The 12,722-nt window shown below is 36.6% G+C and overlaps 1 protein-coding gene across 17 annotated transcripts in view; it reads right to left on the bottom strand.

The window, feature by feature from the left end:
* Nucleotides 1–1,423: 1,423 nt before the first annotated feature.
* The window catches only part of adgrb2 (adhesion G protein-coupled receptor B2), a 295,083-nt gene continuing 283,784 nt past the window's right edge, over nucleotides 1,424–12,722 (bottom strand). For 11 of the 17 annotated variants that reach the window (XM_051872961.1, XM_051872964.1, XM_051872963.1 and 8 more), the window contains 2 exons: nucleotides 6,864–6,917; nucleotides 1,424–4,428 (listed from right to left, as the gene is read on the bottom strand). In XM_051872961.1, the coding sequence (XP_051728921.1) occupies nucleotides 4,252–4,428; nucleotides 6,864–6,917 (231 nt within the window). In that variant the 3' untranslated portion in view covers nucleotides 1,424–4,251. Of the gene's footprint in view, nucleotides 4,429–6,863; nucleotides 6,918–8,961; nucleotides 9,014–12,722 lie in introns of all 17 variants that reach the window. The other 6 variants (XM_051872966.1, XM_051872976.1, XM_051872968.1 and 3 more) reach the window with 3 other exon arrangements.

A 12,722-nucleotide genomic window follows, 5' to 3' on the forward strand; every position in this document is an offset into this window, starting at 1 on the left:
ATGATGTAACTGATTACCTCAAAACTTAGTCAGGTTTACAGTGCATCATACTGGCCTCCCCAAAGAACCTTTCAGTGAACAGTGCTTAAAAGAACCATTCGTTTATTAGTGTGAAGAACATTTTTAAGAACCTTTTGTGCAATGGTAAGGTTCAATGGATGTTAAATGTTCATGGAACCATAGATGCCTATAAAGAACTTTATTTTTAAGTGTATAAAAATCGACATGTTAGTTATCATTTGATTTTCCGTCAGGCTAATTTATGTTAAATGGCAGAAGTCATCTGAATTCTGTTATTCAATTTGATATATAACATTTACTCAAAATGTTATAACCCATCCCACATTCTTTTACAGCTGCCACTTGACATACAGTTTAGGGATAAGTTGTAGATGTAACTTTAACCCTTAAATGCATGAATGATTCGCCAAACATTATTACATATTGTGGTCTTTAGTGACCCGGATCTATATCTAACACGGATGGATCTCTACCTGTCGTGATAATATAAAACTCTCTTGATATTAGAGTAACAATTACAGAAGAAAAAAATAAAGCATTTGCTTGGAAGCTTGGAAGGGTTCAGTTTGAGCAGATGTTTTATACCATCATCACTGTCGTCGTCAGAGCTCATTTCCCAGTACATTCAGCATCTGGCTCATATTCACGATCTCAAACATATTCTCAAAACTATCATTTTCAACATCATCTTCAAAATCAATATTTTGATCACTGACAGCTTCTTCACCAGATCCACCATCAAGTGACAGTGACTAATATTTGAGTGCGTTCAGTACTTGATCTGCAGTAAATCGTGGAGCGATTTCAATTTTGCTGATGATACTTCCTAATCTTTTGTTTTCTGCCTGCAGTAACTATGAGTGAAACGTCACTTCATCATTATTGTGTATCAGACATTGCCACCTTGTGGAATAAAGGTGAATTGCACTTATTCAGGCATCAAAGATTCAATTATTCTTGTGCAGAAAAAAAATACTTACACTGTTACACACCTCGGGTCGTTAGCGACCCTATACATTTTTTTATTTATTTTTATTTTTTTCAAAAAATGAATGGCAAAACAGGCATTCTTTCATAATTTTATTTTTTTTTTTCTTGTTAAATTGTTTATAATGAATTGATTGAGGAATACTTAGAAGGCTGATGTCTAACTTTAAAAAATGAATAAGGAGGAGGGTAGTGAATGATGTCCCGGGTCCCTAAAGACCTGAGGTATGCATTTAAGGGTTAATTTATATCAACGATTAATAGCTCAAACAACACTGTATTACAAAGTAAAAAGTGTGACAGCATCCCCATTCTCTTCTAATTGAGCTTTACCAATCGGACCTGTGACAAAATAGGTTGGAAAACGCTGGTCTATTCCACCTACACCATGAGGAGGAAAAACCCTACAAGGGTGTTCACCAGTTTGAAAATTTATTTTCATATAAAAAGACACTCTATGAAAACAGTAGAGGACTACTTTGTACAATCTTATGTATAAAAAACTTAAATGGTGCAAGGAGGATTCTCTGTGATAGCAATCTTCTTTAGCCAATGGGATTGTGTGTGCTGGCAAGGGGAGGATCCAAACGTTTCAAACATGTCAAGCCATGAAGAAAACATCCTGCATATCAGGAAGTCCAAGAAAACATATTCATTCTTCAATGCGTCCACACTCAGCTGTTCACCATTCATTTTCCGACGATCATCCTCCTCACAAAAATACATCTCATAAATTTTATGTGACTGTAAGGCCATTCTCAAGTTTTTTTTTTTTTTTTTTAAGAGTAAAACATAAATCTGTTCAAAACATAGTTAGTTTAAGTAGGATTTTGGGGTGTAATTCTCCAGCTTCAATAAGTAGGGCTCTGTAAACGTCTATGAAAAAACCCAACACTCATATACAGAGACAGAATTAGAGTGGAATGACAGAATGTTGAAACGGTCGACGACTGCATCAGACAAAATAGCAACAAAAACAAAACAGGCACTGTAAATGAAGCAGGGTTTGTGTACAGCTGCGTGGTTGTGAAGAGAACAACTCGCAGAGCTAAAATAACTGACTCACCTGTTTGGTTTGTCATACTGATCTTTCAAAACAAGGCTATAAATCGCTTTTCTCAGCACAGAAAGATAAATGAACTTACTTCCTTTCACCAAAGATTTTGTCTAAATTCCAAACATTTAAAAAATCTAATTTAATTGGCCGGTGCTAATATACGCTGCGTCTGAAATCGCATACTAAGTAGGTACTACATTTGAATTTACTTCAAATTCAAGTATGATTATGGGTAGTATGAATGAAATTTGGATGTACTACATCCACTATATTGTTACTGTCATGTGACCTACCAGTGTCAGCTGTGTTGCTCTACTGCCATTCATAAATCCTCTCCCGTGGCAATCATGGGACAGTAAAGTGCCCATTAAATGCGCACTTCAGAATCTACTGTTTTTCACATACTTTATAGTTCAATTTTAGACGCAGCGATACAGTCCAACCACATTTGAACTTTTCACCTTTTTCAACACATAACCTTGATGCTTTGGCTTCTTTAGGAACTATTTTCATTGGTGGAAAAATTTGCAAACAAACTGGTCAAATTTAGTCAGAAACTAATGTTACGCAATATTAACTTCTTGTTTATTGAACTGTTAAAAGCAATATCACAATCACTCTACAGTACTGAATATCAGCACAACTGTGACCATCTTTTGCCAAACAGCAATCTGGCTCATGTGATATTGCTCATATATCCCAAATATGAGAGTAATATTCAGCCTTTCTTGACTGTGAGAAGGGAGATGAAAAACTAGTTTTAATTGCTGTGGTGGATTGGAGATATTTCATGGGGACAAGGCAGCCCATGTTCCCCATTAGTGCAGATTACTTGCAAAGGTTGAAATGGCATGCTCTAGTCTTGCCATCTGTCCCTATATGATATGCTGACTTCAGGGATCTTTGAGCAGATGAAATTCGCGCCAAGTAAGAAAATGTCAGGACAAATCGTTATTCCCCCAAGATAATTACCACACCTTTTTCTCTCCATCGTTCGCCCTCTCTTTCTTGCTTTCCGAGTCTCCATGTGGAGTTACATCAGCCAGCACAACTAATTAGCTGGTTATAAAGAGGAGCGGGTTGGCAAAGATGACCTCTGCAGTCTGCTTAGCATTAAGCCAACTGTCAAACACCACAGTCGGAGTGCAGAAACAAATCCGAATCAATCACTGGTTTTCAACTGAAAACATCACAAAGGGCTACTTTTTGCAAGAGCGGAAATGTAGAACAACTTTAAGATGGAGAAGAAATGGGGAAACTTAGCACCATCCCTAACAGCAGACCTTTGTGTTGGTTCAAAATGGAAACGCTCTCAGCTGGAAGTGGATAAGCACATTCTGGAACACCAAAGCTCTTCATGACTGGAATGTGGATTCTTTTGGTTGCTTTGTGTAGAATGGATCAAAGATGCTTCCCTGGTGTGAACGAATGCAAATTTGACATTAAATCGCACATACTGTATAGCACAATGTTTTCTGTCAAGCATTTTGGAAAACCTAAATAAAACACAATCACACAGCGGTATGACAATAAAGACCTACTTCCACCCAATAAAATGATACCTGAAGTTTAGAAAAAAAAAGGAAAAAAAAAAAAAAAAAAAAAAAGAATAATGGACAAAAAAAAAATACAAAGCTAAAATAAGAATATGAGTACAGTACGCCTGATGCAGAGAAAAAAATGCAGAGGATGGCACATATTAATGAACGCTTTCAAAACTTCCTCTCCCCTGAAAAACAAAACAAGAAAAAGGGAAACGGAACTTGAACCATCCAAGGAATGAGAAGACAGAAAGGAGGAAAAAAACCCTAAGGGGTTATTAAACAGTGTGCGAATCATCAGTACTGATTTTTTTCTTTGTTATTCCTCTATAAAAAGAAGGGTGCAGAAATATTATTTTTTAAATTCCCAAATCATCAAACAGGTGAAAGAGAATCCTTTCTGGAGTAAAATCAAGACAGGAAACAGTTCGTTAAAAATGTTTTACCATACTCTCCAGGCCCCACTCTTTCATTTAATGTCTCTGTGTGAAAATATAGAATAGAGCACTCTTCATCTCTGGTCTGTCCTCACACCTGTAAACAAGTACAGAATCCTTTAGAACATGTCTTGCTGAAGATCACTGACGGCGTGAGTACGTAAGAGGGTTTAGTTGTCTCTCAGTTTGTTTTAGGCGTGTGTTCTCTTCACACTTCAGTCTGGAAGTCTCCTTCGGATGTGTCGGGTGTGTTGGCGGAGGATGTGTCCCAGGGTTTACTGCGTAACTCCAATCTGTCCTTATGTTCGCTGGAGCCACACGTCTGCTCAGGGGTCATGGTCTTAAAGCTGTCCCAAGATCGCTGGTCATCTGTGGTGGACTTGTCCTGAATATGCACATACAAGAGGAAAGAAAAACATAAAAATTAAAACCTGAGCATGAATGTTGCTCATCTTCTTTAACCTCAACCATTCTCTTACAAAAAGTATCATGGTAAGCATTCACTCTTAAAAATGCTGGGTTAAAAACAACCCAAGTTGGGCTGAAAATAGACAAACCCAGCGGTTGGGTTAAATGTTTGCCCAATTCGGGTTGTTTTTAACTCAGCAATTTTTAGAGTGTAGTTTTTTGATTATATTTTTTAAATTTATTTTATTATTACAGTGGTGGCTAACCCAAAGTTATTTGGTAAACACACTACCGTTCAAAAGGCTGGGGTTACTAATTTTTTAATATTTTTCTTTTAATATTTTTATTCATCAAGGAAACATTAGATTGATTAAAAGTGAAAGTAAATACATTTATAACATTACAAAGGATTTCTATTTCAAATAAATACTGTTCTTTTGAACTTTCTATTTATCAATTACTCCTGAAATTATTGGTTTCCACGAAACCATTAAGCTGCACAACTGTTTTCCACATTGATAATAATAAGAAAAGTTTCTTGAGCAGCAAATCAGCATATTAGAATGATTTCTGTAGGATCATGTGACACTGAAGACTGGAGTAATGATGCTGAAAATTCAGCTTTGCCATTACATTTTAAAATATATCAGTGTTATTTTAAATTGTAATAATATCTCACAATATTACTGTTTTTACTGCATTTTTGATCAAATATAATGGCATGAATATAAAATATGAACAAATCAAATGTTTATTTATATATAATGAATTAAAAAATCTACACTAAATAGAACTGTTGGTTTAACTTAAAAAAGTAAGTTACCTGGTTGCCTTAAAATTTTGAGTTCATTGAAATAGTTAATAAAGTGAGTTAATACAACTCAAAATATTATGTTATCTGAACCACATTAATTATTGAAGTTGATTTGACAAAAGAAAAAATGTGAAAACAAAAAGAAAATTTCAGTGTACATATACACATTAGCCACGACTGTAACAACAAATCCCATATTAATTTTTTTTTATTTTACAGTGCTATAACAACCACTCAAAGCTATGGTATTCTGCCAGAAACTATTACCATTGTAATTTTTAGACCTGCCAGGAGCATCGTAAGGCTGAAAAACAACATTTTTATCTCGTCTGGGACGTAACTAATGGAAATGTGCTCAGGCATTTAAAATTCACATTTAATGCGCCTGAATGCACGTTACAACAGAAGCATAAAGACTAAATGGCGTTATAGTCTTGCTACATTACGACTTGTCTATACAACATATGGAGCGACTTGCTCATTGGCATTAGTGGTGGTCTGTGCTGCGTTTTATGCCCGGCTATTCCAGGTGTTCATTACTTCAGATAGCCAGAACACATATAGGCCTACTCTCCATCCCATTGAGACTAATGATGTATCCTACAGCTATACGGCCTCTTAATGCTAGGTAAATTACATTATACAGTAGGGGCAGATTAATCTAATCACACAGAGAGACTGGGGAAATATGAGGTTAGAATTGTGAGAATATATATAAAAAAAGAGAGACAGCCAGAGCCAGGCCACTTAAAGCAGACTCTGTTGAGACCTGACGAATTCATCTCACCATTCCCCTCCTCTTGAATCTATTCCCAACTTCCCCCGAAAATGAGATGTATGAACCTGCATATCTTGAAACGTTTGAGGCGATCAATTACAGAGTTGCTGTCGGCTCCCCCTTAGCTCAAACGCCCGCTGATTGCCCGTGTGCCGGATTGGGAAGATTGGAAAACACCACGTAAATGACTCGTCTGCGGTATGACTGAGAATAAGTTTCTCTGCCTCTCTCTTGTTCGTGAGTGTTTGTGAAGGGGGAGGCTTAAACTTGAGCTGTGTGGGTGGGTTTGCCGGTTACCATGGAAATGGAAATATGAGCACACACACACACACACACACACACACACACACACACACACACACACACACACATATAAACTAAGCTCACACAAGCACATTGTAACAATATTTTCAAGCAGAGTAAACTGAATGTCTTCTCTTTTGTCTCTCATTCACAACCTCTAGAAGAGTTTTTTTGGCTCATGTAAGTAAGTTTCCAACCACAAGGGGGCGATAGCAGCCTGATTATAATTCACCTAATGTAACAGGCTGACAGTTGGCAAAATGGATACAAAAAGCATAATCTGGCAGCCAATTTGCATGCTAAACGCTGAAGAAGGAACATTTTGTCGAGCAGAAGTGTTGTTAATGCTGAAGCGGAGCCCGACTTTATTCCTAAGAGAATGCTAACGCGATTGTGCTGCTCTTGCGTATTTCCTTTCCCCTCCATCTCTCTTCCTCTCGATCGCTCTACTCGCAACAACCTTCCTTCACTTCCTCTAGCTTTCTCCATCTCTCCTCATCAGGCCTTTTCTACTTACACTCGAAGAATTCTTTTCACCTCCGGCAGACGAAATGCTCCATCGCTTTTCCCTCTGTTGCAATAAAAATGAGGATGGGAGGAAAGAAAAATAAAGGAAGAGAGACAGAGAGGAAGAGAAAGACAGGCAGAGAGCACAGAGTGAGAAAGAAAGAGAGAGAAAAGGAGGGAGGATCACAGTCACTCAACATGTCTGAGGGGAAGCGATGTTTGAATTTTTGTTACCTTGATAGAGGCTCTTGGAGGCTTGCGCTCTCCTATCCCCCATATTTCTTTTGCACAAAGACAGAGACAACCTAAATGTCTACAGCACTATGCTCAGCATATGACAAGAGAGATGACTGCTAACTTCAGCATGTATGAACTACGTCAGACACTGCAGTAGAGGAAGAGGAAGCTTAGCACTGCGTGCTAAAGGGAAGGAGATTCTGTGATGCTTTGGAGGCAAAAAGGACATGGAGATATAAAAACTCTGTTTCAAAACCTGCTGCTTACCTTCTAAGGCAGCATATGCTTACTGAAATAGAACCGTATCAGTGACCTTTGGAACGCTCTATACAGTATGTAGAAGCTATATGCAGCGACTTGGCATGTTGCTAAGCTAATGACATAAAAGTATAAAATAGTAAAAAAAAAAAAGGTATAAGGAAAGTAAAATAGTTCATTTTAACTAGATTAAAAAATGTTTTTGGTTGTCCTCTGTACTTGCATTCTTGAGTATTGGAATTGAACGTCGATGGTTGATGATGCTACGCAAACACCTTGGACGCAAGATCGTTCAAGAAAGCATGCTGAGAAACGGGCATAGTTTTCATTTGTCATGCGTCTCCCAGCAATGAGGGACATGTTTCTGTGAGAGTTTGATATATATATATATATATATATATATATATGAGGCAGCCTTATAAATTAGCCAATCAAGGGCCAGATTTACTAAACAGGGCAAATTAGCGTGAGAGCGCAATCCCACAAAAACGCAGATGGGAGTGAAAAGTTCTGCGGGAGATTTACTGAGAATGTGCACATTAAATGACACAGATGCAGCCGGATCATTTGCATAATGACAAACGCAATCTTGTTTTTCTGGCATGCTTTTTTTGGTGTGTTAAATAATGGCGCAAATACCATTAAATTGACTAGCGCAAACCTTAGTAAATCACCTTGCATGGTTCATTTAAATACTCTCCACCCATAAATTTAGTGTCTGAAAGGGAAACTCCTACAAATGCATTTACAATAAGGTCAGCTGCAAAAATAACCCTGTCCATGTCCATTTACTAAATCCTAACAACAGTTTATTAACACCAAAAAAGGGTTTGCGCTGGCGCAAGTTGTTAGTAAATCTGGCCCCAAATGTTGCTTCCTTCCTTTTAAAATCAGGAGAGCACCTATGCTGTCTTAGTAGGCAGATCACTACGTTTTGGAAAAGAGCTATTCTGTCTTCACAAATTCTGTACGTAGTCCTCATAGAGAACATTATGGATTCTTATAGAGTTCAACAATGGATTTCACTCTTTCATTTTCTCTTTCTCTCTCCTAACAGTGGTCGTGGGTACAAATGACATCACGTATATAGTCTATGTGTCTGAACTGCCCTATAGTGCTGATGAGGCATATGAAAATAAAAGCACTATTATTCGAATCACTCAATCCATATACATTCCTTCATAACATTCCATCTAGAATTTTTCATTTCATTAACTCACAAAAGTTTTTTATCCAAGAAAGATTCACCATTTATGTTTCTACAGAGTTAACAACTGTATCTCTCCTATACACAAAGACACTCTTTGGACTAGTAATAGGTGAGTGCAGAAAGCAAGGAAGATACAGCAACACAGCAGTGACTACAACCTACAGTATGTGTCCAGCACACAAATGAGAAAGCACAGGTCAGAGAAGAAGTCGACTGTTGCACAATGAAGCAAAGGAAAGATGTGAAAGGAGCAGTGTCTACAGCAGGAGGGCAGCAGGGGAGAACAAGTTTAGTCGCCGTGGGAGTTCTGTACTGGTCTAGAAGTTTCTATGGAGACTATAGGTAGGATCTATGAGCACTGTGGCTCACACACAATGCTCTTTGGATGAGATTTTTTTGTTACCTTTTCTCTGTTTGTCGCCGTTGGGTCTGCTGACTGCCTGGCTACAGTCAAACTATGACAGAAAACATGTAGTTTCAAACCAAGGAAAGACAAAGACAGGCAGCAGTGCATTATGACAAAAACAAACAATCAAAAAAAAAAAAAAAAAAAAAAGCATGAAACAACCCAGCATTTTTAAGAGTGAATGGATTGAGTAAAACAACATGGGTGTGCAACACAGAAGAGGAAGCAGGATAGAACGACAAGGCCTCTGTCAGAGATGAGTGTCTGGGGTAATGGCGCGTTCAAGTCATGCCAGAAAGATCGTATTGACGAGTTGAATGCACATGAATGCCACCACAAAGTGGTAAATACGAATAGGAAAACTCTGGATTTTCTTTGAGCCCCGATATGAGTTGGGGGCGTGTCAGTAAGAAACATGGCGGAATACCATAGCAGTGACATTGTCAGGCTTTTTTATTTACAACAAAATAATTGCCTGCACAAAATATAATAGACAGTGTTGCCAAGTCTGCGGTTTTCCCGCGGAATTGGGCTACTTTTACACTGTTGCCGCATGTTGATTTTTAGTCCGCAGGTTGAAACAACCTTTATTGACTTTTATTCACTCTCAGGATATGAATTCTTGATATCAACAATTCAATTCTTGATATCAGGAATTACATTTCCACTAGTAACAATGTTAATTCTTGATTTCAACAATTCAATTTTCACTAGAATTACATTTCCACTAGAAAAAACTAGAATTCTTGATATGTGTACTTGTATTTTCACTAGTGAAACTAGTGCACCATAGGCTGCCATTCAAATTCAATTGTTGATATCAAGAATTGATTTCTTACTAGTTGAAATTCCAATTTCACATAAATACAATTCAATTACTACAGTTCTTACTAGTAAAAATCATAATTTTTGATATCAATAATTAAATTGTTACTAGTAAAATTGCGATTTTTTGATATCAAGAATTCAATTGGCACTAGTTGAAACGTCTTGATATCAGCAACTGAATTGCTACTAGTAAAAATTCATTTTTGATATCTGAAAATGTATTTCTGATATCAGTATAATTTCAGATATCTAAAATGGCTTTCTTACTAGTAACCATCACATTCATGATCAAGATAGATGCACAAGTAACAATGTAATTAATGATATCAAAAATTATGATTTTTACTAGAAAGAATTGTATTTCTGATATGTGAAATTGGAATTTCAACTAGTAAGGAATCAATTCTTGATATCAACAATTGAATTTGAATAGCAGCCTATAGTGACATTTCACTAGTGAAAATACAATTACAGATATCAAGAATTCTAGTTTTTACGAGTGGAAATGTAATTCTTGATATCAAAAATTAGCATTTTAAACAGTGAAAATTTAACTGTTGATATCAAGAATTAACATTGCTACTAGTTGAAATGTAATTCCTGATATAAAAAATTCCCATTGTTACTATAGTGGAGACGTAATTTCTGATTTCAAGAATTGATATCCTGAGAATGAATAAAAGTCAAAACGGCTTGCCATACCTGATGCACAATCTTTATTCTTCATTTTCTAGAAGTAGAGTTAAAAAACCTTGCTGTATTTTTGTGAACTGACGTCAACTTCCCAACTCATAAATATGAACTTCCAAGGAGGACTTGAAAGCACGATAAATTCACTAAACATTTGCGCCAATTTTGCCATTTTGCCAGCAATAATTCATCAAAAGATGATCAAATGACAATTTGACTCTCAAAACTTTTCAAAATGAACACTAGACTCATGCAAATTGTGTTAACCACCATTTTTTGGGGCATGTTTGCTTTGAATTTGAATTAAAAATGTGCATAATTTTATACTTGATTTGCATAATTTCTTTAATGAACAGTTGCTAAAACAGCACAGACAGCATGTGGATATAAACAACACAATCTTAGTGAATTCTCCCCTCTACATTTATACAATAAAGGACAAAAAGGAGTTATCAGTGAGCTTTGGGGTCTCCAAACCTGAATAAATGGCCAGAATTTTGCCATAATGTACAGATTAGATCATTTGTTTCAGTGAAATACGTATCTTAACTTCTATTTAGTATTAAATATGATCAGATAACCACAATAAATGTTGATGTATACGGTCACTTTCATTGCATACATGACCTCTATGTTCCCTCCATTATAAAGTCATACATAATGTATTAAGGATAATGCGCTAAAAGCCTTATCTGGTCTCTCTGCCATGACAACCATTGCTGAGTTATACTGCATTATGTCAGCTTGGCTAATAGTCTGTAATCTATTCTACTCTGCTCAATGTTAAAAGAACCACAAAAGGGCAAAATAGACACAAAACTGTCACTAAAATTTATATTATCCCCTCTATGCCATGATCCAGATATGAGCTGAGCGACAATACAGCAAGAACAGAGCCCAACATGACAAAATCTGCAGACATGACATATCTCACTAATTACGTCTTAATTGGCACAGACTGCAAATTAGCATTTTGCTGTGTGTGTGTGTGTGTGTGTGAGTGTGTAAGAGTCCCATCCCAACATTAAGCCCCTTCATTAAGCTGTTTGATGGTGCATCTGCTTCAAGTTTGGTCAACACAATACTTTGTAAAGAAAATATCATTTTGGGGCTAATTTTGTGTGGACAAAAGGCAAATACAAGACCGCAAAAAATCAGTTATTCAATTAATGCCGTAGAGGTCTCTAGATGAAGCTCCAACAAATGAGGAAACTATTACGAGAGAGAGGTTGAATATCAGGGAAAGTATATATCTGCCAATCGCCTTCACTAGAGCAAATTGTTTCAAACAACTTCACAGTTGGGCTCTGATACCAATAATTCAACTCAACTGCAGGGAAACAGTTTCAACGAGGCATAACCAAACACTCTACGATTAGGTAAATACTCAGATGCACACTAATACACGCTTATAATCACACACACACACACACTGCGCGAATACTGATAAACGTTAAGAGCATAACCTTTAAAGCAAGACAATTACAGTATAAGATTCATGAGACCAACTTAACACAGTTACTATATATTATCAGTGCTATGGGGTTTTGAAAGTTTTAATGAGCCATTTGTACTAGCAGGCAGTTTGATTAGTATTAGTTGACAGAGGTCACAGAATGTATTCATGCTTTGGATTAAACTTTCTAATTGTAGATGAAGGCCTTTAACACCTAGACAGTAATTTAAGTAGGTGACTCAACTTAAGTAGGATATATATTTTAGCTGCAATCACATTTTTATAAAAAAGCCAGCAATTTTGTCAAGATTACAAATGAGTTAGCCATAATGTATTTTACCATGAACAATTTACAACAACAACAAAATATTGTTGCTAGGGTGTTCTGGGCTGTTGCAAGATGGTTTCTAGGGTCTAAAGCCCTCACCCCAAAAAATTAAGGATATTCAGGTCTCTACTCTAAGCCCCGCACATGACATGCGCACAAATTTTTTTATCATGGCCATTAATTAAGAATTTGCTCCCACAAATTAAGAATTCATTCTCTCGTTTTAGTAAATCGTGGCCAAAATTTACTAACTAATTCCCTCATTTTAGTAAATTGTGGTTCAACCAATTCATTAAAGAAATTGTTACAACGTAGCCATGATTTAGTAAAAGGAGGGAACAAATTAGAAAAACATGCTGACATATTAGTAAGTCTTGGGAACGAATTGTAATTCGTTGCCATGATATACATAATTTTTTTGTGCAGGGCTCTGTATTACTGCTCCTGTTAAATTTA

The sequence above is a fragment of the Ctenopharyngodon idella genome, chromosome 19, assembly GCF_019924925.1.
Source record: "Ctenopharyngodon idella isolate HZGC_01 chromosome 19, HZGC01, whole genome shotgun sequence".
Taxonomy (NCBI): domain Eukaryota; kingdom Metazoa; phylum Chordata; class Actinopteri; order Cypriniformes; family Xenocyprididae; genus Ctenopharyngodon; species Ctenopharyngodon idella.